Raw genomic sequence first — 26,938 nt, forward strand, 5'->3', positions numbered from 1 at the left:
TGAATTTAGTGTATTTTTTGGAATCTAATCGAATATGCAGAATTTACACAGCAAATAAGAACTTTTGACCTTTAGGAAAATTCGGTTACTGTCATTTTTTTAATAGTCGCACAGCGATAGCTGGGGCTATTATTGGCCTTCTCTTGGTTTTTTTTTTCGTCAAGATTTTTGTTACGACCATATGACGTCACAACCACTCTTTGTTCATTCGTTCATGCAATTTCAACTGAAACGCATGCGTGGCGTCATTTTTTGCTCTTAGTGGAACGAGTTTTTTTCATTCGCCTGATTAAATTTTTGGTTACACGTGACTTACCTCACTCTCAAAAATGACTTCCTCACTTTGAAATTGACTTTTGTTTACTTTAATTCACAGAGATAAGGTCAAGTGGACGTGTAACTCTAAGTGAAGGTTATTTAAGAGCAGCTGATAGAGGCAGCTATAATTTAACAGATTCTTAATCAAAATATAACATATAACATCTCAGCCTTCAATGAAAACACTATTTTTTGGTGTGTCTTTTTTACTGTTTTTTCAGACTGCAGATCTACGAAGCTATTGGGGCTATTTTCTGGCAATCTACCGGCTATTTTTCTTATTGTTTCAATCCCAATGTGAGTCAACCGGGTCAAAGGCTGCTTTTTTGGCAATTTTCCGACATGTTTAAGCTTATAAACATTTCGCCAGATTTTTCATTTTTATTTCTAGATTTTTATTTTTTGATTGGATATCCCTGTCTTTAAAATTACTTGTTTTCCCTTTGTTTTGTGTATTTTGTCTAGAGAACCGCAGTTTGGTTACTGTTATTGGCTTTGATATTTTTCCAAAACACCACTAGTTTCCAAAAAAAACCGTTTTTTTTTAGTTTTTCAAGTTTATTCGATTTTTTTATTTGTTTATAAGGTCAAATGTTTATTTTTAACAAGCTGTTTCTGTATATTTGATGGTAGTTAAGTTTAGTTCATTCAATTCTTTGGATTGTCGATTAGGACTTGTGCTACGTGTTTTTAAATTCGTTTTACCTTTTGATCACGTTTTTCGTTTTACATCAGTCAATAACTTTGGCGATTGTTTTGTGACTTAACATTCACTGTTTCAACCGAGTAGAACTTAGAATTCATCCAGCAAATTTACGCAAATACGTTTAAGGTCAAAAAGCGAAATCAAAGCCGGGGTCTGAGACTTAATGGCCAAAGACTTAGGAGTTAAGTTATCAAATTCCTTGAATATACTGCTAACTGTGTTTGGTATTATGGTTATTGTTTAATTGCTCTCAAACGAAGTTTGTAGCAATTATATTAGTCCTGTCGGTCTTTTTTTTTTATGCGATTTTTCGCTTGACCAATTTTTCGTCTGACGCTTTTGACTTTTCGTCCTCAAAAACGGGATAAACAGGTAGCGCCCAGCGGGCATTAAGTGCTCTTAGAGCCTTTCAGGTCTGTTTCAGCTCAAACTGTTTTGGAGACTTATACTTATGGTGTGAAGGGCGGTTCAGAGGTTGAGACACCTCCCCCCTTGTTGACCCCCCACCCCCACTATTGGCTCCACCCACCCCCCACCGCGCTTTTGCCCCCCCCCCCCCAACCCAGTGCTGCCCCCATCAGCCCCCGGTGCACCCCCCCCCCCCGTGGCTAGCTACTGACCAAGCCAACCGCTCGCCGGTCGTTTGAGAGCAATTCGCCCGACGTTAGTCGGTTATGTTCTCTGATTTAAAAGGTGAGTTCACTATGTTTATCTAAATGAAAGTGCCGAAGAAATTAGAACACTTTTTGACGATGGGAAAGATGAGGTTGTTATCAATATTATTTTTTAAAATTTTTTCAATCCCAATGTCGATCTGTGGGGTCAACGGAATGGGGTATTGTAATTTATTTTGTCATGCTTGATGCCGAAGAGCTTGATATATGTTGAGCTCAGTGAAAGACTAACCAACTGGAGTTGAATTGTCCTGGCTCGATTGCTTAATGGTGTATGTTTGATTTAGTTTAATGTTAGGCTGACCATAGTTCTTTTTCTAAGCACAAAAGATGATATACCGACCACAGACTTTTCTATTGATCTTAGAACCGACAATGTTAAGCGTTGAGAGACACCATTTGTTATTATTACTAACTTCAAAGAAATTTTGTGTGCCGAAGTATCATAGCTTGTGTACGAAGAACAAAACTGCTATGTTAAGAACGTTTACAAATATATGCGACATTTGAGACTCTCTTATCGACGCGACAGTACGCGTATTTGGTTTGTACTGTTTAAGTTAATTTTCTACATCGTGGCTACAATATGGCTAATCATGATTGTTTCTCCGTGGTTGTTTTATTTGCTCTTAGGGTATACTTCGTGTATGATAGTTTTCATATAGTTTAGTATCGGGCATGTTGTGAAATGATTATGATCGAGTAAATCGTTTGGAGTAAATATTTTAATCCAGGTTTTCGAAAAATAACAGCATAATAGTGCTCACTTTTTTGCGTGAAAGAATAAGGTTTTTAAGTGCTCTCAAGCGATGTTGGCTCTTGCCGATGTTTTCAAAAACTAGTAAATTAAAAAGTTATCAAGTTTTTTTTAAAAGTTAAAGATACTCGCAACAGTTAGAGTATTATTATCATTTGTGGATCATGGTAGAACAAATATTTTATTTCTGGGTGAAACTGGAATCAATCATTTAACACTTATTGTTCTAAATTTTATACCTGAAAAAGCCGCTAATGCTCCTTATGCTCCTAAATAACATCTTTACTGTCTAACTCAATATTTCAAGTTATGTACGGACTGGTCATAAGGAAGATTCATTGACTGAATAATGATGATTTAACTGTTTGTTACAGGCACTGGGCGGGGAATTGTGTTCCGAACGGGTGACAACACAGTGATGGGAAGAATTGCTAACCTGGCCTCGACCCTGGACATTGGGAAGACGCCAATTGCCCGTGAGATTGCTCACTTCATCCACATCATCACAGGTGTGGCCGTGTTCTTGGGCGTCTCCTTCCTCATCCTGGCCATCATCCAGGGATACAAACCACTCCAGGCTGTCGTGTTCCTCATTGGAATCATCGTGGCCAATGTACCAGAGGGTCTCTTAGCAACAGTCACCGTAAGTGAGACGGCAGCAAGGTACACACCAATGCCTAAACTATAATAATAACAAGGAGGCTCGTTAATTTGCGTTCGCACATGATGTTCCGACTCGAGCTTATCAACATTCTTTACTTAATTGTCAACCAAATCATGATATAACGAAGATAGATATTTGAGTTTAAAACAATCGTTACACAACCTAACCACTAATTAAATTACATAATGCCATGCCTCATTACAGCGACAACGAGATCTGCCGTTAAAGAGACTACGAGAAAAACCAACAACAAAATTAGCAAGAACAAATTTCACGGCAAAAACTGAATATCAAAATTTAAAAGCACCTAGTAACAACGTCAAAATAGAGTCAGATAAAAACTTAACTAAACAAACTTATTTTTTCCTAACTATACAGCAGATGGAAATTGTTCTTAATGAGACTGGGTAACAAGTCGACAAAGAGAACGAATAATGAGGCGAAATACAAAAATTAATCAATATTTTTTAAACCAAGAAATTTCAAAAGTCTTAAAATGCATTAGCTTTTATCAAAATAAACCTTGACAAATTACTAAAAAGTTATTACGAAACCAAAATGACCTGTCTTTGGTTAGACTAAGCCTTAGAAACGGACTAAAGATGCAAAAAACTCAAAAATTACAAACGATTTGCGAAAACACAAATTATTGATACCATAAAAGTCATTAGCTATTATCTGAATATTATGTACTTTTAATTCAATTTTTGACCTGGGCCACATTTGAAAACCATTGGGATCCTTTATTACGCGATTGTGTTGAAAGATGAAAAAGAAACTGACCACTCAAAAAACGTTTATAAAAACGCATATTGTCCAACAAACAAAACGTCAGTGACAAATCAAATAAGTAGGTATGTTTTTCTTGAAATACAAGAAATTGGACGGGACTTCTCAATGATGAAAATACAATACAAGTTGACGAAAAGAACAACAAAAACTGAAAAGTTTGAAAGAAAAATTAAAAATTTATATCATAAACTCTAAGACTATTCGCTATAAACTGAGTGCTTCGGGTAACATCATTCATTCAGTCTTCAATTACAAGCTACTGCGACCGGTCAGCAATGTACGGCTACCTAAGGAACAAAAAAAACAGAAAAAAAAACGGCAAATTCAAGAAAAAAAGCGAGAAAAGTGTCGCAGGCATTAAAAAGTGAGCTTTTCAATAAAAACTTTTCTAGTTTAAAATAGTTTTTTAACAGCAATGGAATTCTTCTTTTTTAACAATGTAACTCAAAAAATCACCAAACATGAACAAATACATTTGAACCACGAAATGTTGGAGAAAACTCGTAGTATCAACGACATAAAATTCACTAGCTTTCAACGGAAGCCAGTAAAAACGCTAAAGCTAGTAAATACGTACCTTGATGGGACGACAAAGTTGTTTGCCATTCATATTTCACCAATAAACCATTACAACACGTCATTGACTATGAAAACAACCACAAATACAGGCAAAAACGAAAAATTCAGTAGAAAAGTGCCTGAAGAAAGTGTCGAAAGCAATTTAAATCATAAGCTCTACTCTGGAAACTTTATCTCTGATCCATTGAACACCTTCCCTAAACCAATTGGAACTATCAGTATTAGGATAATGTGATTTCAAAAGGAACCAAAAATAAGTCAAGTATCCAAAAATTAAAATTATGAAGACCCTTGGCACTGAAGTCTTAAAACTATTAGGTAGAAGATAAAACCGGAAATCAGATAAATTCTGTATGCAGTAGAAAAGAAGGGGGTCTTCTCAGAACTGAGACCTACTAACAGTTCTCGAAAAAAGTTTAAGATTGGTTAATGAAAAAAAATTCGTAAATTATTTTTAAGGAATTAACAGCCATTAAATTCAATAGCTTTCAACGGAAGTCAATAAATACACTCTGTTATGCCCCGATGGGAAGAAAATGATATTTGTCATGCATATTTTATCAATAAAGGATCACATTGAGTCTTATGACTATGAAAACAACAAAAAAAAACAGGCAAAAACCCAAAATGCAGTAGGAATATGCAAGAATTTGTCGGAGCCATTTTAAACAAGCTTTTCTCTGAAAAGTTCATCTGTGATCCCCTGAACGTTTCGTTTAAGCCAAGGGGAGTTATCAATTCTTGGAGAATGTGGTAAGAGTTCAAAAGTAACCAATAACACGAAATTATCCAAAAAAATGATTTTTTGAAATCTTAATCTTGTCATTAAAGTCATGGAGCCAATAGTTAGAAGATAAAACCGCTAACCAGATTAATTTTGTTTGCAGTAAAAAAGAAGGGGGTTGTGTCACTGCTGAGACCGACTTACAGTTCACGAAAAAATGTTGGTTAATGTTTGGTTAAAGATTGGTTAATGTTCACAAAAGTGTTTCGAAAACTTATTTTCAGGGTCTTAACAGCCATTAAATCACTAGCTTTAAACGTTAATTAATACGTTAATGAAGTTAATTAATACGCTCAAGTATAACCCGATGTGAGGACAATGACGTTTGTCTTCCATAGGTAATCAATAGGACGTCACAATAAGTCTTATGACTATGAAAACAAAGCGTGAAAACTGTGCGTATTTTTTAAGCCAATGGGTGCTATCAATTTTTGGATAATGGATATGAGTTCAAAAGTAACCAATAATACGAAAATAACCACAAAATTTAAAAAAAAATTGAGATCTTGTGTCATTGAAGTCATATATCCAATAGTTAGTAGAAAAAACCGCTAACCGGATGAAATTTGGTTGCAGTAAGCAGGAAGAGGGCCCTGTGATTACTTACAGTTCACGAAAATAACTTTATGATTGGTTAGTTTCAAAAAAAGTCTTTCGAAAAATTATTCTTAAAGTCTTAACAGCCGGTACTTGTCCACTCAAAGCACTAGATTTGTTCACTTAATGCTCATTACGGAACATATTGCACCTTTAGTCAATGAGTTCATGCCCATAGAACTCCAAAAATTAGGATATCCTCAAAAAGAAAATCAAATTTTCATTTAAAATTACAAAAACTCAGTGTCGAAGCCAAAAAAAACATGAGCAATTCCTTGAAAATGATTTTTTTTGTTCATTGGGCTTCATTTGACTGTGAATGAGGTTTGTCGTTAACGGAACCTCTAGATGAAAAGTGATTAGTCTCCAGGTGTCTTCTAAAAACAAAAAACTGAAAACTTTTCTAAAAAAAGAGCTCACAAACAGAATTCGTTTTTTTTATAGTTAACTTACATATGAGACCAGAACTGGCCTTTTTGATCGCCTTCAGTCTTTTAGGAACACACAATTGGTTCATTTTGTGGCATGAAATGTAAATGTGAAATACTATTTTCATAGAAAATATCTTAATTTGAAGAAAAGTTACACTAAAAGTGAACCAAATCATGCCAAATATCCCGTGTTCACACAAAACTTCAATCCTCGATGACTCCTCGAAAAAAAAACGAAATTCAAAAAAATCTTTTATTTTGAATTCTACACTGGAACAGCTTTTTAATGATACCACTCACATTTCTCTGCGATGAATATATCGATCGGCCAAAATTGACTGAACAAAAAAAACCCATTTGAGTATATAGTTCCCCCCATCTGAATCACTCTTTTCTGCCATTCGTTATATAGCAGCAGTGGCTGAAGAACGTAATGATCACGAAGCAGTTTGGCCAGTGTTTCAGATTATCATAGTTACATTGGGCGCTAACAAATTCATTTTATCGGCTTGTTGTGCAACTGTTTTTATCGCAGCTTGATTGGAAAATATGCTTACCTCAAACTGTAAATCGAGTAATATTGGAACAATTTTCTGAAACATCCGAAAAGTTTAAGCTTACAATTCAGATCGGTCCTAAATTTAATTTTAAATTGAAATATTACTGGGGTAGTTGCAATGGTATGCGCGTTTTCATGTATCGTGCGGCTTTCAACAAATTATTATGGATGGGATCAATTTCAATCTTTGGTCCACGTTGGGTATAAGATTCCGAGTAATGCAAAAACGTTACCGGTGTCGTAAATATATGCGCTAAACTAAAAGCAACTCACAAAAGTGACTCGAGCTTTTACTGAAACTGATTACAAGTTTGTGGTGTACTTTTAAGGTGTGTCTGACGCTGACGGCAAAGAGCATGGCTAGTAAGAACTGTTTGGTGAAGAACTTGGAGGCTGTAGAAACACTGGGAAGTACCTCCACGATCTGCAGTGACAAGACCGGAACCCTGACCCAGAACAGGATGACTGTGGCCCACATGTGGTTCGACGACCAGATACACGAGGCCGATACCACCGAGGACCAATCTGGTCAGTGCACCTTTTGATATCTGATCCCATTGGGGGGGGGGGCACAGACAGAATAGATCCCAACCAACAAGGAGGCTTTGTAATGTGCGATCGCACATAAGGTTCCGACCCCGCTCACCCCTAATAACTTAGTGGAGTAAAAATTGATGCATCAGATTGATGAGATATGCCAATATTAAGAAAGCGAGTCAAGACGAACAACAACAAACATTAATTATATCAAAAGCTTTGTCCGTTGTAAAAAAAACTTAATAACAAAGTCACAATAGCGTCAGATAAAACTGAAACTGAGCAAAATAACATGTAGTTCACCAGAAAAGATATGGGACCAAGACATAATAAGGCTTGATAACAATTAGACAATGAGGAACAAAAACAGTGAAGTTGAAAAAATTGGTTATTTTTTAAAACAATTAATTTCAAAGTAATGAAAACCATTAGAAATCAACTAAAATATCCATAGGTTTACGATTACCAATACTTCTATAGAAGAGAGTTAAGAACTGCCGGTATTTAATATTTTTATGCGGTTACAAAATGAACAAATAGACAACAAACAAAAAATGATTAAAACTTGCCAGAAAACGCTTTCGAAGCCGTAAAGCCATACTTTGGCCCTCAAAATGTGTTCGATTGCACCTTCTTCGAACACCGAGTATTATGTGACCTCTCATTGATAAAACTACGTAACAAGTAGACAAAAAAGAAGAAAAGGCAAAATTAAGTAATACTTGTTCTTCGAAAATTTTTTTTTCCGAAGTCATGAAAGCCATTAAATACAAAAGGAATTAATTAATCAGTTTCGTTTGTTCTTCCAAAGGAAGCCCTTGAGACCTGCAATTATCCAGAATATGTCTTGCGTCTACAAAAACAACGTCAAATATGACAAAAATTCGAAAATAATTTACTTTTTTTGTGAAAAACCCGAGTCGAAGCCATTAAAGTCATAACGAATCCTTTAAAAACCTTAAGTTTTGTGACACCAATCCCTTTTTACACCTTTACTTCCCTTGACACCAATAATGTCATATTGGGCATGTAATTAATGAGACTAGGTAACAAACAGACAATAAAATAAATAGAATTGCGAAGTTAAAAAAGTCTCTTTTTTTGGAAAACAATTTTTTTCAAAGTCATGAAAGCCAACACCTATCTACTAATACGAGAATATCACCTACCATCTCTATCACCTAATCTACTAATACCAGAATATCGCCATTCATCTATTCTTCCATGAAAATTCAATGAAACCGCGTCATTGAACAGGAAATTTTATACGACTAAAAAGACAAAATAAAAACGACAGTTAGACAAAATTTAAAAAATCAACTAATTTCTTTGAGAATGTAGTGTCGAAGCTTTTAAAACTATAATCTATATCTCTAAGTTTTTTAGTATTATCAATTGTGCCTTATTTTGATCGAAATTAACAAAATATATAAACTGTCAATAGTGTGATAATGTGACAAAACTAGAAAATGGGCAAATACCTAAAAAATAGAAAAATGTGAAATCTAGTAGTATCAAAGCCAGAAAACCATAAATTTAGGCGTAAAACGGCAATAGAGGTTAATTTTTATTCCACTAGAACGAAAAATCATTCTGTCTTTGCTCAAACTAAGCTATAGATTGACAAAGAAAAAGATAGGCAAATTTCAATAAGCCATGATTTATTTAAAAATCAAATATCTAAGTCAAAACGACCATAAGCTTTGAAGTAAAAAACTAGATGCAATGATATGGCCAATGCTTAGGAAGCCAATTTCTGAGCTTTGATTGAAGTGTTCTGTTTTTTAATTAGTAAAAAAGATCGACTAATTTAATTAAAAAAAAGACCGACTGATTACAATCCGAATTATTTTTCAGTTGTAACAGTCCAAGATTGTTCCAAAACTAGTCCTGCTAATGCTTTTCGTCCATTAGTAAAACTTATTTTTTCGAATATTATAGATATAGATAATTTGTTTGTTAAAAAAATCAAAAAATGCGTTTTGATAATCAACGAGTAAAGTTAGCAAAAAACGGCAATATTTTAATTATAGAGCACTCTCAACAGGAGTTGCAGTAGAAAAAGACTCCTTTTTGAGTCTACAAAGATTGTGTTTGTGGTGTGTGGGTGTGTACATCCTGCAAATTCAATCAAAGTGGACTAAAGAAATTTTCGTGCTTTTTTGATGAAAAAATCTGAATTTTGAAATATTTAGCCAGAATTTTAAAATAATCGATATTTTTTGAAATAAACTCAACAGAAAAATAGAGAGTAATTGAAACTTTTGAAAATCTTTTGCGGGGCACTTTAATTCAAAGGGCGCTGACCAACTTTTTCAAATAAAATCAACAACACTCTTTAAAAAACTTAACACATTTTAGACAAATTTGGAGTACTTATCAAAATTTTGGGAAAATGTGAAAAGTGAACGGAATTCACTCTATTTTCTCAAAAGTTTAAACCTCGATAGCTCTCTGTAAAAAACAAAATTAAAGAACAACAAAATCTATTTAATTCCATATCAACTCAACTCTTTACGATGAATATAGCGGTCGGCCAAAATTGTCTGAACAAAAGAACCATTTGAGTATATAGTTCCCCCCTTCGAGAGAGGTCGGAACATAAACGTATTTAAGTTTGCAAATCCGATGAATGAGGGCATGAAGAAGCTATATGTGCGAACCACATTTTTAACTGAGACAAGAAAGCTGCATTATTATATCTTGAATCGGCATTAACGGAGTTTTTTGGCCCTCGAGCTTCAAATAGCAAAATTTAAAAAGGGAATTATCTCAAATGTTATTTGACGTCCAGTAGATCTTTAGCAGAATATAGGTTTTTGCTCTTCTAAAACTTGCTTACAGCATGGTTTTGAAAATGCTTCGACAAAGTTGGACGTTTTTCTTGCTTTTTTTCTTTTTCGAAAATTATAGGTCAATATCAATTATTGCGTATTGTGAAATTTCATTGACCAAATGAGCTTTTAAACAGGACAGTTTTCACCTAATGCTTACAATTGAAGACCGATAAGACTTTTTAATTGCTTTTGAAATAAGTGTGAAGCTTTTATTGTTAAACTGTGTGCCTATTTTTTTTTAAATTGAATCTTTTCCGTTTGTGCCACCATCTTAGTGGGTGCATATTGTTTGCACACCCCAGACGTAATACAATATTTATATATAATGATTTACTATGTAATGACACGTGCTCCGTACCTGGGGGTGCATACCGTACTGGGGGGCACAAACGGAAAAGCTCATAAAATTTTTGCTTGGGCGTTTTCACACTTTTGTTCTGGAACGATCTTTGACTTCTTGAGTGACTTATTCACGGTTTTCATTTTTGAGTAATGTTAACTGCTCTCATTCTGAAGTAAAGTTTGTCGCTAATAGAAAAGGGATTGTGAGCAAAAGCGAATGAAAAAAAAATGTAGCTTAGTGGTTAAGATGTCAGACTGACATCCTGGAGGTCCGGGGTACAAACCCATGTGGGGTCTTTTTGCACTGATAAAAAATTTCGAAGTTACGTTCCCTATAAATTAAATTGCCCCGCCTATCGTTCGAGAGCAATTCATCCGACGTTAGTTGGTTTTTGTTTAAAATTGTGTTTAAAATCGAATAGTGACATTGCCTACCTTTCATGGCCATGAACAACTGCTTACTATAGGGCAAAAAAGTTATATAACGCAAAGTTTGCGCTAGATTTTCGCTAGATTGTTTTAGGCATTTATTTCGATGTCACTTCTTAAGTGACTTTTTCACTGATCACTTCTTGATTTTTGCGTGATCTAAATTTCTCTTATTCAGAAATTAACAATTTGCTAAATCAAATGCGATAATCGAAATAGATAGTGAGAGAAATCTATGGCGAAGCCCTGATAACCGAGAGGTTAGTGCTGTGGTCTGTAACTGTTTTTCCGAATTTTTTGTACCCATAAAAATTGGTCAGCGCCCTTTGAATTAAAGTGCCCCGCAAAAGATTTTCAAAGGTTTCAATTACTCTCTATTTTTCAAATCACGGAGCTGGGCTCATATGTAGTTTGGACAGCCTGTTTTTCGAAAGGCTATGGTTTTTGTTATGAAAACAGATTAGTTAAATATTTCAAAATCGGCATGGCACGTTTTAATTCAAGAAGGTGAATTTAAATGTACCGGAAAACTGTCCCAGACAACGGCTCAAAATTATTCCGAATACAACACGCATCAAGTGATTGTAAATATTACCCCTTTGATCTACTTAATAAGCTAACCTGTCAGTTTATAACTCAGGAATACGACTGTCGCTTATTGACGCTTCCCTTAAACTCGATTCCAGTGTTTCGTGTCTATTAATGAGAGCTGTTTTAATTCAACTCAGTAACTCTCTTCTAAATTTGGTTGAAATTTCAAGTCCCGTTTGAATTATAGTCTTGACTCAAACGTTTCTAACGTGATATTGGTTCCATATGATCAAATACGTGTGGACTAGAGAAACACTACCATATGAAATTCGATGATTGAAACATGTCACTTTAGTGTATTAAATTGAGAATTATGTCAAGTTAGGGATTGATTATAGTAATAATGGTGGTGTAATTGGTGGAGGGTGTTTAAGGCAAGGGTTTCGACAAGACGGCAATCACGTGGGGTCACCTTGCGAATGTGGCTGCTTTGTGTAACAGGGCAGAGTTCAAACCTGGACAGGAGGAGGTCCCAGTTCTAAAAAGGTTAGTCCCTGATATAATAACGCCTCCTGAGATTAAGACTTGTATGATCTAAAATTGTATTTTGAAGAGGTTTTTGATTGACAGACATGACCTTTACATTTTGTCAAAATCTAGCGAAGATCTTAACAAAAAAGTTGTCAAGAGATGTATTAAAATGATGGCATGTCAAAATATTGGTAAGGTGTTGACATATAGGGTTGATTAACTTCAAAAATTTACCTCTGAAAGTACTAAAAATACAAGTATAGCGACAGTTCTAGAATGAGCTTGTTTGGTACAGAATTGATCCCTAGACATGGAAAATGTGGGGGTGGGACTCAAAATAGATCCCTTATTTTTGGTATACTGTGTTCCGTTGTTCACTTCCTCTTCTCCAGAAATGAATGATAACAAAATTGTTGTCTCTGAATTAGGGTAGCTTTTCTGACGGACATTCAGTCTCGCATAATGATATCTTAATGGTGCGTAATGGCTCTTGTTTTCACGCTATGTCTGATCGATTAACTCAAGGGGGCTGGCTGGCCCGGCCATGTGGGATGAAATGGGCAGAGATAGTCGCGAGAGGGAAAGGGGCGAGAAAAAAGGGAGGAAGGGAAAGATGGAAGATAAAATGAAAAAAGAGTGGCTCTCGCCCTCCTGGGATTTCTTTCCCAATTCACAATCGATAATAGGGTAGTCTGCCTAGTGTCGCCTGTCTCCAAAATGGGAATGTGTTCATAATAGCACAGAGCTGACAATGAGCTGTAATGCATATTGATGAGGGTTAATTTGCAATGGCTACCTGCTTTTCATATTGCATGCAGCTTCTTGAACAAATTAACGCTGCGTGCAAACGAAAGAATATGGACAAATTTTGTTCAGATGCAGGTGCTATTTTAGACTCTTTGTCACGAAAACAAAAAAATATGAGTTCTCATATTAAGTATGGCCGCTGGGGTATTATGCTTTTAAATGATATATCGAACCGCCAAATTTTTGCGGTATCCGGATGTTCTTTTTTACAAACTTGTCTTTCTCGGTTTTTGTAATCTTTTATCTTCTGATCATAAATGGGGTTTTGTTCACACAAAACGTTAGTCCCCCAACTGTACCCACCGCCGCCACCAGTAATGTTTATCATCCCCAAGAACAAATTACCTGGTGTACTCGTAAAAATAGCTCGTACATTGGGGAGGGAGTTTGGGTTGAAGTTGGAGGCAGATTGCAACAAAAAATCCAAATGAAAATTAATTGACGGACTATTTTCTGAAGAAGTATTGGTTGAAATTGAATTGTAATTATTTTTAGGGAATGTACTGGGGATGCAAGTGAGACTGCTCTGCTCAAGTGTACTGAGTTGTGTGTGGGAAATGTGATGGGAATGAGGGAGAAGAACCCCAAACTCATCGAGATCCCATTCAACTCAACCAACAAGTACCAGGTACAACATAACACCCCCCACCCCCACCCCTATCAATTACCCTCCACACGCACTTCTCATGCATAGAGACACTCACCATATACACGTGCATAGAATATACTTAAAATCTGGTCTTCTTACCCCAATTTTTCTATCAGTGTCAACCAGGTTACCCGCGGTTATCTTTCGTGACAATCGAAAGATATCTTTGAGATAAATATTTCAATTTTGAGGTCAAATGCTTGTCAGTATATGAAATCCATGCTGTTGAGCGAATAAAATTTTCCACTAAAATATCTTTAATTATTTTTGAAAACGGATATTCATAAAGTATAATGAAAGCAAATACATTGAGACCGGTGGCCGCCGTATTGGCCGACAGGGCGTTTAGCCGACAACCAAAAAAATGAGAAATTTAACCGACAATTTAGATAAAATGATCAATAAAACTTATTCTGAAGCTGTGACTGGCCAATTGAAAACAATATTTCGTAGCGGGACAAATATACCGCAGTTTTTTCATTATCTAGTGTAACGAAGGTCTATCATCTAGTGTAACAAAGGTCTATCAACTAGTGTAACCAAGGTATTTCACCGCATGGGGCCATGCCTCAGCGGCCCGTGGGACTTGATATGAATCTATCACAACCGAACTACTGATTTATGGACCAATGAGACTTTTATGACCAATTATGATAAAACTGTCGGCTAATTTTCCCATTTTTTCCTTGTCGGCTAAACGCCCTGTCGGCCAATTTTCATAGCACCATTAAGACCATACAACCATTGCTTTATATACTTATACCTGAATTGAATTCGGTTTTAATTAGGTCTTAGACATTTATACAGGCTTTCGTGAAATGTTACGTGAATTTATTGCACTGCAGAGTTATCTCAGAGGTGTTTGAATTGACGAAAGGTTCGTACGATTCGGTGCGTAGAGCATCAAGTCCATTTGATTACATTTGCTACAATTAAACTGAGCTATACATCCGACCATTTTTGATTACAAATTAGACCTTCTGGGTTAAAAATTTTATGCGTTATTCGGGTCTTTGATTCATTTAATTCAAAATACGAATCAATCAGTTGGTGGCAATTAGAGATGATGAAATTTGTATCAATTATTGTAGTAATGTCTGTCTTTTATTTTTCTTTGATCGGCGTCTGTTTTTGATCGGTAATTTTGGAGTGTATTTAAAACATGAAGTGAAATTTGTGAAAACAAGGTGTTTAGGTCAAATTGCTGTATAAACCTGACCATCAGAGAGAAGTGAGAGTAGTTTTCTGCTCATGTTGTTTTTTTTGAGAAGGTCAGAAAAGTAAATGTGAAAAAAGTTTTAGCTAAGCGAGCAAATTTTTGCTCATTTTGTGCAGATATTCAACGCAATTTTTTAATTGAAGTCCAAATGTTTCAATTAAAGGTGTTTGTCTCAATTATACTTGAACTAGTGGTGGCATTTTCTGAAGCTTTCTTACCATCTTGAGCAATTAATACACTTTAAGGTTCAATGTTGAGCTTTTTTTAATCAATTTGTCATTTGGACGCTTTTTAGCAGTTTTGTATTTATGGCATTTTAATGGCATTTGGGTGTTCTGTGATTAATAGCCGCGTCCTCAATTCCAGGCGGCTATTATAGCGCTCCTAATTTCTTTTACTTGGTCTAACAGATTTTTGTTTCGTCTTACCCTGACTTCTTGGAATTGACTTTTTTAATGACTTTGAAATGACTCTGAAAAATGACTTTGAACTGAACTCACTTATGGAACTTTAAATTTTATGAACATTTACTTGTTAAAGGTCAATAGTGTGCATCTAAGTAGTGCCAAACATATGTGCCCTAATTCTTGATAATTAGAGTCTTGAGTTTTTGATTTCGAATATTAATTTTGGGATCTTCTCCCAGTTACAGAGCACGAGCCATTACATAGTGAGTCATTATGTAAAAAACATTGCACGTGCATCTGAGGGGTGCAATTAATATGCGCCCACTAAGCTTAGGGGCACAAAAGGAAAATATCCTAATTTTGAAAAGCCCTATTAGGGCTTTCTCCTTATAGAGCTTATGTGTCTCATAAAAATGACAGTCCAAAGCTAACCCAAAAAGTCTAGTGGTCTATTAAAGGACTGGTGGTCGATCTGTCTATCTAATCCCTTTAGTTGTTTCAATTCATGGAAGGCCCCAAGCGTCTATCGCGGCTATTTTCCGGCAATCTGCCGGCTATGTTTCAAAGTAGTTGTTGTCGTTTTTTTGGTTGCCTTTCGATTTAAAGAATTTTTAATATGAGTTTTGAAGATAATTGAGTAGTTCTTCTTTAATTGAGTAATTAAAATATCTGAGTAATTTTAATAAGATGTCTTCTGATTATGCGCTTCTTGCTATAGTTTTTCGTTTTCAAAGTTTCATTTAGAGCTATTCTATAAGTGTTCATCCTAAAAGATGCCATTGAAGGATTGACAGGGGAGTTCTTTCTGAAATAAATAATACAAATTTCTAATATTTCAGGACTTTTTTGTTCCTTGGATTTCTTTAATGTTTAATGTCTCGGTTGGTTGAGCAGAAGAAATAATAAAGGTTTCTCCTCAAAATACTGATTGGGAATAAGCATTTGGGGATAGTTTTTTGGGAATTTTTTTAGAAAATGTTGTTTTCAATAGCCGCCCTCATCTCAGCAGGCCATTTTTGCGCTCTTTTTTTAAATTGCTCTCAAACGAAGTTTGTAGCAATTATATTAGTCCTGTCGGTCTTTTTTATGCGATTTTTTGCTTGACCGATTTTTCGTTTAACACTTTTGACTTTTCGTCCTCAAAAACGGGTAGCGCCCAGCGGGCATTAAGTGCTCTTAGAGCCTTTCAGCTGTTTCAGCTCAAACGGTTTTGGAGACTTATACTTGTACTTATGGTGTGAAGGGCGGTTCTTAGAGGTTGAGACACCTCCCCCCCCCCCCCCCCCCCCCCTCTGTTGACCCCTCACCCCCACTATTGCCTCCACCCCACCGCACTGTTACCCCCCCCCCCCAACCCAGTGTTGCCCCCATCAGCCCCCGGTGCACCCCCCCCCCCCGTGGCTAGCTACTGACGAAGCCAACCGCTCGCCGGTCGTTTGAGAGCAATTCGCCCGACGTTAGTCGGTTATGTTTAACTTTGTCGAACAAAATTTTGTTTTGCTTTACTTCATTTTGCCGATTTTTTACATTTTAACATTTTACAAACTTTTTAACATTTTACAAATTATGAGGCATTAATTACTCTCCAGTTAATTTTTTGCTCGCCCGGATTTGTGGTCAAATTCGCCGTTTTATCACACATCGACTGTGTTAATTCAAATTGTAAACGATGGGGCTGTAGAGATATCAGCAGACGTCCATCTATGTATAATTTTGCAACAAGCCCATCAGCTTTGAGAAAATTTGCGTTCTCTATTTTGATTGGTTGGTAGCTCTGTATCTGATTAACCACATTTTTGCATGTTCACAAATAGGATGTGAACATCAACAAAACGAGCATTAAGCCGAAAAATATAGGATTCTTGGATAAACTAGTCTTGAGTGATTCTTAAGTAAACTAGTCCTATGCTCAGTTGTTGCCGATATCAACGCTACAAATCTGTACTGTTGGCATAAAATTAAGTTTTGTTGTGTTTAGACCAATAGAAAGCTTTCTTCTACAATAACTTAATGTATTATTTTCTACATTAATACACGTCTACGTGAAAACTCGTCACCAAATGAAAGTTTGTGCTGATAATGGCCGCCCGTTTGGCTTTTTTCCTGACGCTATCTATCTTTTAATTAGGCTGTGGCCGGAGGTGAATTGAAAGCTTTCGTTTTCTTACAAAAATAATAATTTATCACGACATTGCGGCTCCGCAGATTTTTTTTAATCTAACACTAGAAATATGCCAAATAGAAAATCGGCTCTGTATATTTTTTAATAATTATTGTTTTTAATAATAATATTCAGTCATGCTTTGTTTTTTTTCACATTCATGCAATTTCACAATTGAGGTCATATTTCCCATTCGACACCTTTCTTCACAATGCTTGGGATAATCATTACTAAAGAATTATGCTGTATGGCGGAGTTTTGTGAAATATCACTTATCATGCACTGTTTGGTTACACAGTCAATTATAACAAATTAAGCAGATGCTACCAGCTTAAATTTTCATTGAGTTAACAGACATTGTCTTTCGACACGGAAGTGAAATCAAAAGAATACTTAGGCGGCTTTTTGATGGTTTTTGACTCTCGCTTGTTTCGATTGATTGAACTTCAATAGCAAAACGCAGACATTTAAAATTTGTGTAGCTTTCCTCTTCGTTCTACTAAACTACACATAGCTCTCATAATTCCGCTCGCTTTTTTCTGCAAATAACATGCAATTTTTGGTTTTTACTATTATTATTAATACATATTAATTCCTCTGAAACAAAGTTTGTAGAAAACTTTGGGGTCCTATTGGTCTTTTTGTATGCAATCTTTGGTCAGATCTGTTGGACTTTTCGTCCTCAGAAACTATTGGTTATTTCCAACTACTTTCAGTCAATGTGGATGCCTGTGACTACAATATTGGTGAATAATAACAAAGTAGCATTGTTTAGGAGGTATTTTGAGGTATAATGAACGTGCGTGCAATTGTCGTATAGTTGAAACTAAATACAGTATCGTCAATTTGATTTGTCCTGTTGATAGGCCCCCTGGAGGACCTCACATCATTTTTATCCAAGCCCCCTGGACCACTGAGGTTAGCGTCCTGGGGTCCCTAAGTTTAAACTATCTTCTGCAAAAGGAGACCCTTCTCTGGTCGTTTGAGAGCAATTTATTTCGCCTAAGTTTATTTAGTTCGTTATGTTTACTTAGTTTCATTTTGTGTGTAGGTGTCAGTGCACCAGACTGATGACCCGAATGACAACCGACCTCTTCTGGTGATGAAGGGAGCTCCTGAGAGGATTCTGGACAGGTGTTCTACCATCATGATGCACGGCAAGGAAAGGCCACTAGACGACAACATGAAGGAGGCATTCCAAAGGTAAACACTGCACTTTTGGAACGCTTCACAATTCATTTGTTCAAAACTTCCTCAGAACAAATCTTAATGGAATTTCTTTTTAATATTGAAATCGATTTTGTGATAGAATCTATCAATTAGTTAGGTTGGTTTTATACATTTTAAAAAATGTTCACCATTAATTGTTCCGACCCCACTTGTGGGGGGAGGAACTATATACTCAAATGGGGTTTTTTTTGTTCCGTGAATTTTGGCCGACCGATATATTCATCGTAGAGAAATGTGCATGGATCATTAAAAAGCTCGTCCAGCGTAGAATTCGAAATTAAAAAGATTTTTTAGATTTTCGTTTTTTTCGAGGAGTTATCGAGATTTAAAGTTTCTTGTGAACACTTGATATTTGGTTCACTTTTGTTCACTTTTACCGTAATTTTCGTTCGAATTAACGTTTTTTCTACGAAAAATTTAATTCAAAACTAGATTTCACGCCAAAAAGTAAATCAATTTTAGGTTTTTAATAGACGAAAGGAGATAATAAAGACTAGTTCTAGTCTTAGAGGGATGTTTAATATATAAAAAAAATTCGAATTAGGTTTGGGAGCTCTTTTTTAGAAAATTTTGCAATTTTTTTGTTTTTTCAAGTCACCTAGAGACTACTAGACACTTTTAATCCCGAAGTTGCTTTAATGACAAACCTATTTTACGATCAAATGAAGCCCAATGAACAAAAAATTTGTTTCAAAGGGATCGCTCATGTTTTTTTTTTGGATTCGTATCTCAAATTTCGTAATTTCAAATGAAAATTTGATTTATTTTTTGAGGTTTTACTAAAGTTTTATAATCCTATGGCATAAACTTGTTGACTAAAGGTGCAATGGATTTGCTAATGAGCATTAAGTGAACATATCTAGTGCTGTGAGTGGACAGCTAATGGCTGTTCAGACATTGAAAATTAATTTTCGAATTTTTTTTAAAATTAGTAAATCATAAATTTGTTTTTGTGAACTGTAAGTTCGTCTCAGTAAAAACAGGATTGCACTCCTTCATACCACAGCAACATAAGTTAATCTCATTGGCGGCTTTATCAAATGACTATTGGTTATACGTCTTCAATGCCACAAGATTTCAAATTTTTTCAAAAATTTTTTGGACATTTCGTTTTATTGGTTCATTTTGAAATCTTATCACGTCATCCTAATATTGATGGCTACATCTTCCTTCAGTGAAGACGTCCAAAGGATCATAGATAAAATTTTCTGGGAGAAAAATATGGTTTAAATGGCTTCAGCACTTTCTTCTCCCATTTTTCTAAAGAAATTTTTGGCTGTATTTGTTGTTTTTGCCTGTATTTGTTGTTTTTTTTTCATAGTCATAAGACATATTGTGATGTCTTATTGATTACCTAGGCATGATAAACATCCTTGTATTCACATCGTGGCATAGATGAGCGTATTCATTCAATTCCTATGAAAGCTTTTGAGTTTAATGGCTGTTAATATTCTTTTTTTGAAATTTTTTTGAACATAAATCAATCTTAAGCTTATTTTCGTGGATTGTAATTCAGTCTCGGTAATGACAGAGCCGCTTTTTTTAAATCGACAACAATTTATCTAGTTAGTGGTTTTGTCTTCTAACTATTGATTTTTTTGACTTCGGTGCACGAGTTTTCATAATTTTTATAATTTTTGGATTTTTTTTAGTAATTTTGGTTCCTTTTGAAATCGTATTACATTATCCTAATATTGATAGCTCCCATTGGCTTAGTGAAGACGATCAATGGATCGTTGAAAAAGTTTTATGAGAAAAAAGCCTATGGTTTAAATAGCTTCGACACTTTCTTCTCTCAATTTTCTACCGAACTTTTGGATTTTGCCCGTTTTTGTTGTTGTTTTCATAGTCAATGACTTGTTGTAATGTCTTATTAATAAATTTTGAATGACAAACATCCTAGTCGTCACATCATCTAGGCATAATTTAGCGTATTAAATGCCTTCCGTTGAAAGCTGTAGATTTTTATGACTTTGATACTATGGGTTTTCTCAAAAATTTTTTGGTTTTGATGTATTTTTTCTGTGCCATACGACTTATTGTGATGAATTATTGATGCCACATGAATGAAACCTATGATTGCTTTTTCATCGAGGCAGAACTTAGTGTGTTTAATTAACTCCGTTGAAAATAATTGAATTTAATGTCTTTGATACTAGGGCTTTTCTCAAAAACTTCGTGGTTTTAGTATCTTTGTTTATATTTGTTGTTTTTTAAGTCATTTTGTAACAATAAAAACAATCAACTTGCGGTTAAAAATTAATTTAAAATAGAAGAGTTTATACTGAAAAGTTCATTCTCTAATGGCTTTGAAACTTTTCTCGCTTAATTTTTGTGAGTTTTTTGTTTTCGCTTTTTTAGGTAGCCGTGAAATTCTGATCGGTCTCATAAACCTGTAATGTTCCCTTTAATTTTGTCCATAAACCTGTAATGAGTGATGTTACCCGAAGCAGTCAGTTTAAACCCAATAGTCTTAAAAATTATGATATTATACATCTTCAAAGATTTTTCAAATTTTTCAGTTTTTTTGTTCTTTTCGTCAACTTATTCTCGTCATTGAGAAGTCCACTCCAATTCCTTGAATTTCAAAAAACAACTTGTCTACTAATATTATGTCGTAACTGATGTTTTTTTGGTGGCATATGCGTTTTCATAAAAAACATTGTGAGTGGTGTATTTGTGTTTCTTTTTTTCTCTTCTTTTAGCTTATTCAGGTAATAACAGATCCCAATGATTTTCAAATGTGGCCCAAATGAACGAGCTTCTTTTCTCTTTCAGTATAATTTTAGCTGAATGAGTATAAATGTAAACTGAAATAAAATTAAATAAAATTCAGATAATAGCTAATGATTTTAATGGCTTCAATAATTCATGTTATTGTTCGTAATTTTTTGAGATTTTCTGCGTATTTAGTTTATTCCTATGGTTTAGTCTCAGCAAAGACAGGTCCAATTAGTTTCATTTTGACCTTTTAGTAAATTTATCAAGAATTATTTTGTTAAAAAGCTGAAGATTTTTTTAGACTTTTGAAATTATTTGGTTTAAGAAATGTTGATTGATCTTTGACTTTAACCTCATTTTTTTTCTCTATGTCAACTTTTTACCTAATATCATTATGAAAAACATACATGTGGTGTATAGTTAGCAAAAAATAATTTTGTGGAATTAAGGTTTTATCTGATTGCATTTTGATGTTGTTACTAGGTGCTTTTAAAATTATTTATTTGGTTTCTGCCGTGAAAATTTTGTTTTTGCATATTTTGTTGTTTGCTGTATTCTCTCGTAGATCTCGTGAGCGCTGTAATGAGAAATGGCATTATGTAATTCAATTTGTTGTTAGGTTTTGTAGCATTTTTTTAAAATTCAAACATCTATTTTTGTTATCTCTTCGTTTGGTTGACAATTAAGTCAAAAATGCAGATGAGCTCGGGTCGGAACATCATGTGCGAACGCACATTAACGAGCCGCCTTGTTTGATTTATGATCAAATTGATTTATTCTTTGATTGCAGCTCTTTTGTGATAGTTTAATTTGCTGTATGTTTCGTCTTGCGCAAAGGTCACATTCGTTTATTATCAATCAGAAGTTATGTCAGTGATAAATACGAGTAGAGCAGAAACAATTTGTGTGGTGTTCCGCTGAGTGATTGTAAATGTCATATTTAAAACGCGACTTTTGTTTTATAGATCTTACAACAGTTTGGGCAGCTTGGGTGAGCGAGTGTTGGGTTTCTGCCACAAGTACTTGGATGCCGAGAAATTCCCTCCAGGATACAACTACGATGCTGATGATCCCAACTTCCCACTCGAAGGACTCTGCTTCGTTGGTCAGTTCTCCTCTCGATCAAACTAATGCTACAATTCTATAGTTTTTTTTTCGATAAAAGGGGTACAGTTCAGTTTCTAAAAAACTCTTGAAGTCAAAATTTGACAAAACCTTAAATGCCTAGTTAAGGCTCTTTAAAGAATATTTTGAAGACATTAATAGTCTGAAAAGATATTTTGGAAAATTTGAGTGCTAAAACCTTTAGTAGAAACAACCATTTAGAATACAGACACTAAGTTGCCTGCATGTTTAATTTGTGCTTAGGTCTGATGTCTATGATTGACCCTCCACGTGCGGCTGTGCCCGACGCAGTCTCCAAGTGCCGATCTGCAGGAATTAAGGTCATCATGGTGACAGGGGATCACCCGATCACTGCCAAGGCCATCGCCAAAAGTGTCGGAATCATCTCTGAGGGCAACGAGACCGTTGAGGACATCGCACAGCGACTCAACATTGACGTCAGCGAGGTCAATAAGAGGTCAGTGAAACGTAGGCCATTGTGGGCTCATTCGAGAAAAATTAAAGCTTATTGATATTGGAAATCGCCCAGCCATTCTTGTCAATTCTTGCCGGTTTTGAGTGCTAAGAGAAAATAACGACGAACTTAGTATCGTTAGTGATAGAGTGAAGATGTTATATGCATTTGTCGCATTTAATCATGAATTTTGGAAAGGTTTGGGTTTCAAGGTACCCGCAAGTGTGGTACTATGTGTCGCGGAAAAAATCTGTATTACCTTGTACACGTAAAATTGACAATTTGGTGGTACTCCAATATCATACCGATTGGTTACAAAATTGATTATAAAAGTGCATTTTTCCCAAAAACTTGAAATTGTACGCTAGATGAACAATTGAATGTTTTACAGGGATGCTAAAGCATGCGTGGTGCACGGCAATGATCTTAAGAACTACGGACAAGACGAAGTAGATGACATTCTGGCCAACCATTCTGAGATTGTGTTTGCGAGAACCTCCCCCCAGCAGAAGTTGATCATCGTTGAAGGGTGCCAGAGAGGAGGCGCTATCGTGGCTGTGACTGGAGATGGTGTCAACGACTCGCCTGCTCTCAAGAAAGCTGATATCGGTAAGGACAAACTCTTGTCCTCTAATCATAAAATTGTACGTCTGTCATAACTCTAGATTGCGAGCAGATGTGATGAGTAAAATTTCATCAAAACTATTTTTGTGAGTCAGAGAAAGCCCAGATCAAATAAAAAATATTGATTGTTGTTAACACTAATTGAGTTGAAAATTTTTTTTTGCTTTCCCATCACGATTAATTTGTGAGCAAACAAGACTCTGGTCAGTTAGTTCTGTATCTGTCTAGAGTCTTTCTTGATTATACTGATCTGAAACTACGATATATTTTATGCATTTCAGCTTTACAAGTAGATGGATTTTGTTGTATCAGATGAATTAGAAGTTATAAATTGATTGGTGTAATTTGTAGGTGTGGCAATGGGTATTGCTGGATCGGATGTGTCCAAACAAGCTGCTGACATGATTCTTCTGGATGACAACTTTGCCTCAATTGTGACTGGAGTGGAGGAGGGCCGTCTCATCTTCGACAACTTGAAGAAGTCCATCGCATACACTCTCACCAGCAACATTCCCGAGATCGCTCCCTTTTTGATGTTCATCCTCATCAACATCCCCCTTCCTCTGGGAACTGTCACCATTCTCTGTATCGACTTGGGAACCGATCTGTGGCCTGCCATCTCCTTGGCTTACGAACCGGCTGAGAGCGATATTATGAAGAGGATGCCTCGAGATCCAAAGGGCGATAAGTTGGTCAATCAAAGACTTATCTCAATGGCCTACGGTCAAATTGGTGAGTTTCAATTCCCCCCCCCCCCCCCCCACACACACACACGCACACACACACACTTACACACACACACACCTTCTCCCTAAAGACGCAGTTCAATTTTTAAGCTGCCTCGTTATAAGTATACCCACGTAGTTTTAAGTCTGCAAATCATGAAAACGTCAGTTTCAGTAGATGTTTGCGAGTAATTGTTCTGAACTATTTGTTATTTGGAAAATTCAAGACAACCTACTGGCACCTAATTGCGTGTATTTAATGCGATTGACGATTTTTTTAATCGATTACCGTGTCAGCCTTTTGTTTGTTCGGTTCATTGATTTCTGTAAAACGAAGTTTGAAGCAACTATTAGTAATGTTTGTCTTTTATGTAAACGTTTCATTTGGCATATATGAGTTTTCGAGTGACTTTAATGAACACTTGACTTTTTTATTATTGCTTGATGTAAATTGCTCTCTTAACCAAAATCTTAAGCAGCTGAACTCAATGGGTGTCAATTTACTACTGAGTCAAATGAAAAGTGCGCCGAAATTGGTCTTGTTTTTTACTTTGAATATATAACTTGGCATGTGTAAACTCTAACGACATGCTTTGAAGACGCTTAGTAAACTTTTTGCCCTTGTAATACTCCTTCTCCCCATACCTTCTGAAACAGGCCACAATAGACATGAATTTTTTTACTAAATCGACTTTTATTGATTTTAATTCATTCGCGTGAAGTTTTTTGGTCACAATAGGACTCAATCTTTAGATGACCTTTACTTACATTAATTGATGCAGGAAATGTCAGTTGATGATACCGATCTAATTGGAGCTTATTTCAGAAAGCCTAAGAAGCTGAAAGATAATTTTAATTGCTCTTGAACAAAGTTCATAGCAATTATTGTAAACGTGTTGGTCTTTAATTGTTCTTGAACGAAGTTCATAGCAATTATTGTAAACGTGTTGGTCTTCATGCAATTTTTTCGCTTCACCATTTTGCGCTTTTCTTCTAGAATATTCTGTGACTTCTCAAGTGACTTTTTCACGCGTTCTTCTTTTTTGAGTAATCTCTGTTACTCTCACTCCGAAGTAAAGCTTGTTGCTAATATAAAATCGGTTACAGCATTGCAAAAATAAGGGCCTGATTGCCGAGTGGTCACTGCATAAGGTAATGGATCGGGTGGTCAGTGGTTCGGATCCCGGCGGGGTCAAATGTTTTCTACCCGCCTGTCGTTCGATAGCATTTCTTCCGACAATAGTCGGTCTATGTTTTATATCGCTGCAATAGAAAGTAAAACTGATTAATATAACAGAGTATTTTAGATTTTAGCAGGCGAGGGCGGAAAACAAATCGGAAGTAGAAACGGGATATGCCTGTAAAACTAAGTGTTAAGTGCGCGTTACGGATTTTTTTTAGTTTATATTTAATAGACCATATTTACTAGACCATCGCTCTAATGGTACTCTAATGACTTTTCATATTCTAAGAGGAGTATTCGAAGAAGAGTTCCTAAATTGAAAAATCTTATATTGAAGCTTGATTATTTTAACTAAGTTAAAAACTGTGTCTTTATGTTGGCCTTCGAATTTAGTGAATACATTTGTCAACTAGCGCTTATGCTTTCAACATATTTGTCCCGAGAAATTTAGGAAGTAGATCTGCATAAGTCTTCAATGACTGAATTTTTCCATTAGTTCTATCTAAGGTGCAAGCAGTATACTAGACAGGACATTTTTCATTTGTGTTTTAATAGCCGCCCTCATCTTCTCAGCCGGCTATTATAGCGCTCCTATTTTTTTACAATTCAAAGAATTTGAATTGTATTGGGGCGCTGTCTTTTTTTTTAAGATCTGTTCACACATTTTCATGATTTTTGAAGTCAAATTGGAGTAGTGATTTTGGTCACGCCGAAACAGGAAATGGAGCGAAAAAGCGAGTGGTTTTGCGGCGTGAATTTTTTCGCTCTAATTTTAAAGTAGAGTGAGAAAACGGTGCTTGAACAAAAATTCGGTTTTTCGGTAGTGGTTTTTTGTTCACATGCGGCAATTTCACTCTGATTTTTACTGTTTTTTCGATTTGTTGGATCGGATTTTATTCTAAATGGTTTTCCCAATCCATTCACAGCTCATTCTAGGGCTAGTTTTTTGTTCGAATTAAATTTTCATTTTTCGCTAGTGGTTTTTTTTGTTCACATGCGGCATTTTTGACATTGATTTTCTGTTTTTCTTTTTATCTGATTTTTTAAAAAATGGTTTTCTCAAGTCACTCATAGTCCATTCTAGGTCTAGTTTGTCTGTTTAGTCAATGAGAATTCTTTGAATTGTACGTCAGGACTTGTCCTGCTATGTTTTTTTACTTCGTCGAATAAAAAAATGTTTCGCTTTACCTCATTTTGCCACTTTTTCAACGTTTTGCGTGATATCTTTTTGACTTCTCTAGGCTAGTTTCTCTCTTCTCTCATTCTGCTAAAAGTGATTTTGAACATCAGTTGCTCAGCAAAGAAATTCAAAATGAATAGAGTCAGTATAAAAAATTGAAGTCAGAAGTAGAAACGGGATAAACCCATAAAGCCCAATTTTAGATGCCCGCTATTCGAACGTCGTTCCTATAAGTCTTAGTTACCATCTCTAATGCTTATTGGTATCAATAGTAGCCCCTGTAGCCTCTCTCTAAGAAACAGAAATACGTTATGTTCAACTACGAAATGCCATCAAAATAAATCGGACTTAAAAAATGTTTTTGTACAAAAAATTTTTTTTCAAT

General features: G+C 35.5%; 1 protein-coding gene across 3 annotated transcripts in view; it reads left to right on the top strand.

The window, feature by feature from the left end:
- LOC142353336 (sodium/potassium-transporting ATPase subunit alpha-3-like) overlaps positions 1 to 26,938 on the top strand; it is a 72,805-nt gene that overhangs the window by 40,746 nt on the left and 5,121 nt on the right. For all 3 annotated transcript variants that reach the window (XM_075405567.1, XM_075405569.1, XM_075405568.1), the window contains exons 7-15: positions 2,830 to 3,098; positions 7,191 to 7,389; positions 11,972 to 12,083; positions 13,371 to 13,503; positions 18,363 to 18,514; positions 22,228 to 22,367; positions 22,631 to 22,844; positions 23,233 to 23,450; positions 23,817 to 24,197. In XM_075405567.1, coding sequence (XP_075261682.1) covers positions 2,830 to 3,098; positions 7,191 to 7,389; positions 11,972 to 12,083; positions 13,371 to 13,503; positions 18,363 to 18,514; positions 22,228 to 22,367; positions 22,631 to 22,844; positions 23,233 to 23,450; positions 23,817 to 24,197 — 1,818 coding nt within the window. The remainder of the gene's footprint in view (positions 1 to 2,829; positions 3,099 to 7,190; positions 7,390 to 11,971; positions 12,084 to 13,370; positions 13,504 to 18,362; positions 18,515 to 22,227; positions 22,368 to 22,630; positions 22,845 to 23,232; positions 23,451 to 23,816; positions 24,198 to 26,938) is intronic.

The sequence above is a fragment of the Convolutriloba macropyga genome, chromosome 14 (genome assembly GCF_964194025.1).
Source record: "Convolutriloba macropyga chromosome 14, txConMacr16.3, whole genome shotgun sequence".
Lineage (NCBI taxonomy): Eukaryota > Metazoa > Xenacoelomorpha > Acoela > Convolutidae > Convolutriloba > Convolutriloba macropyga.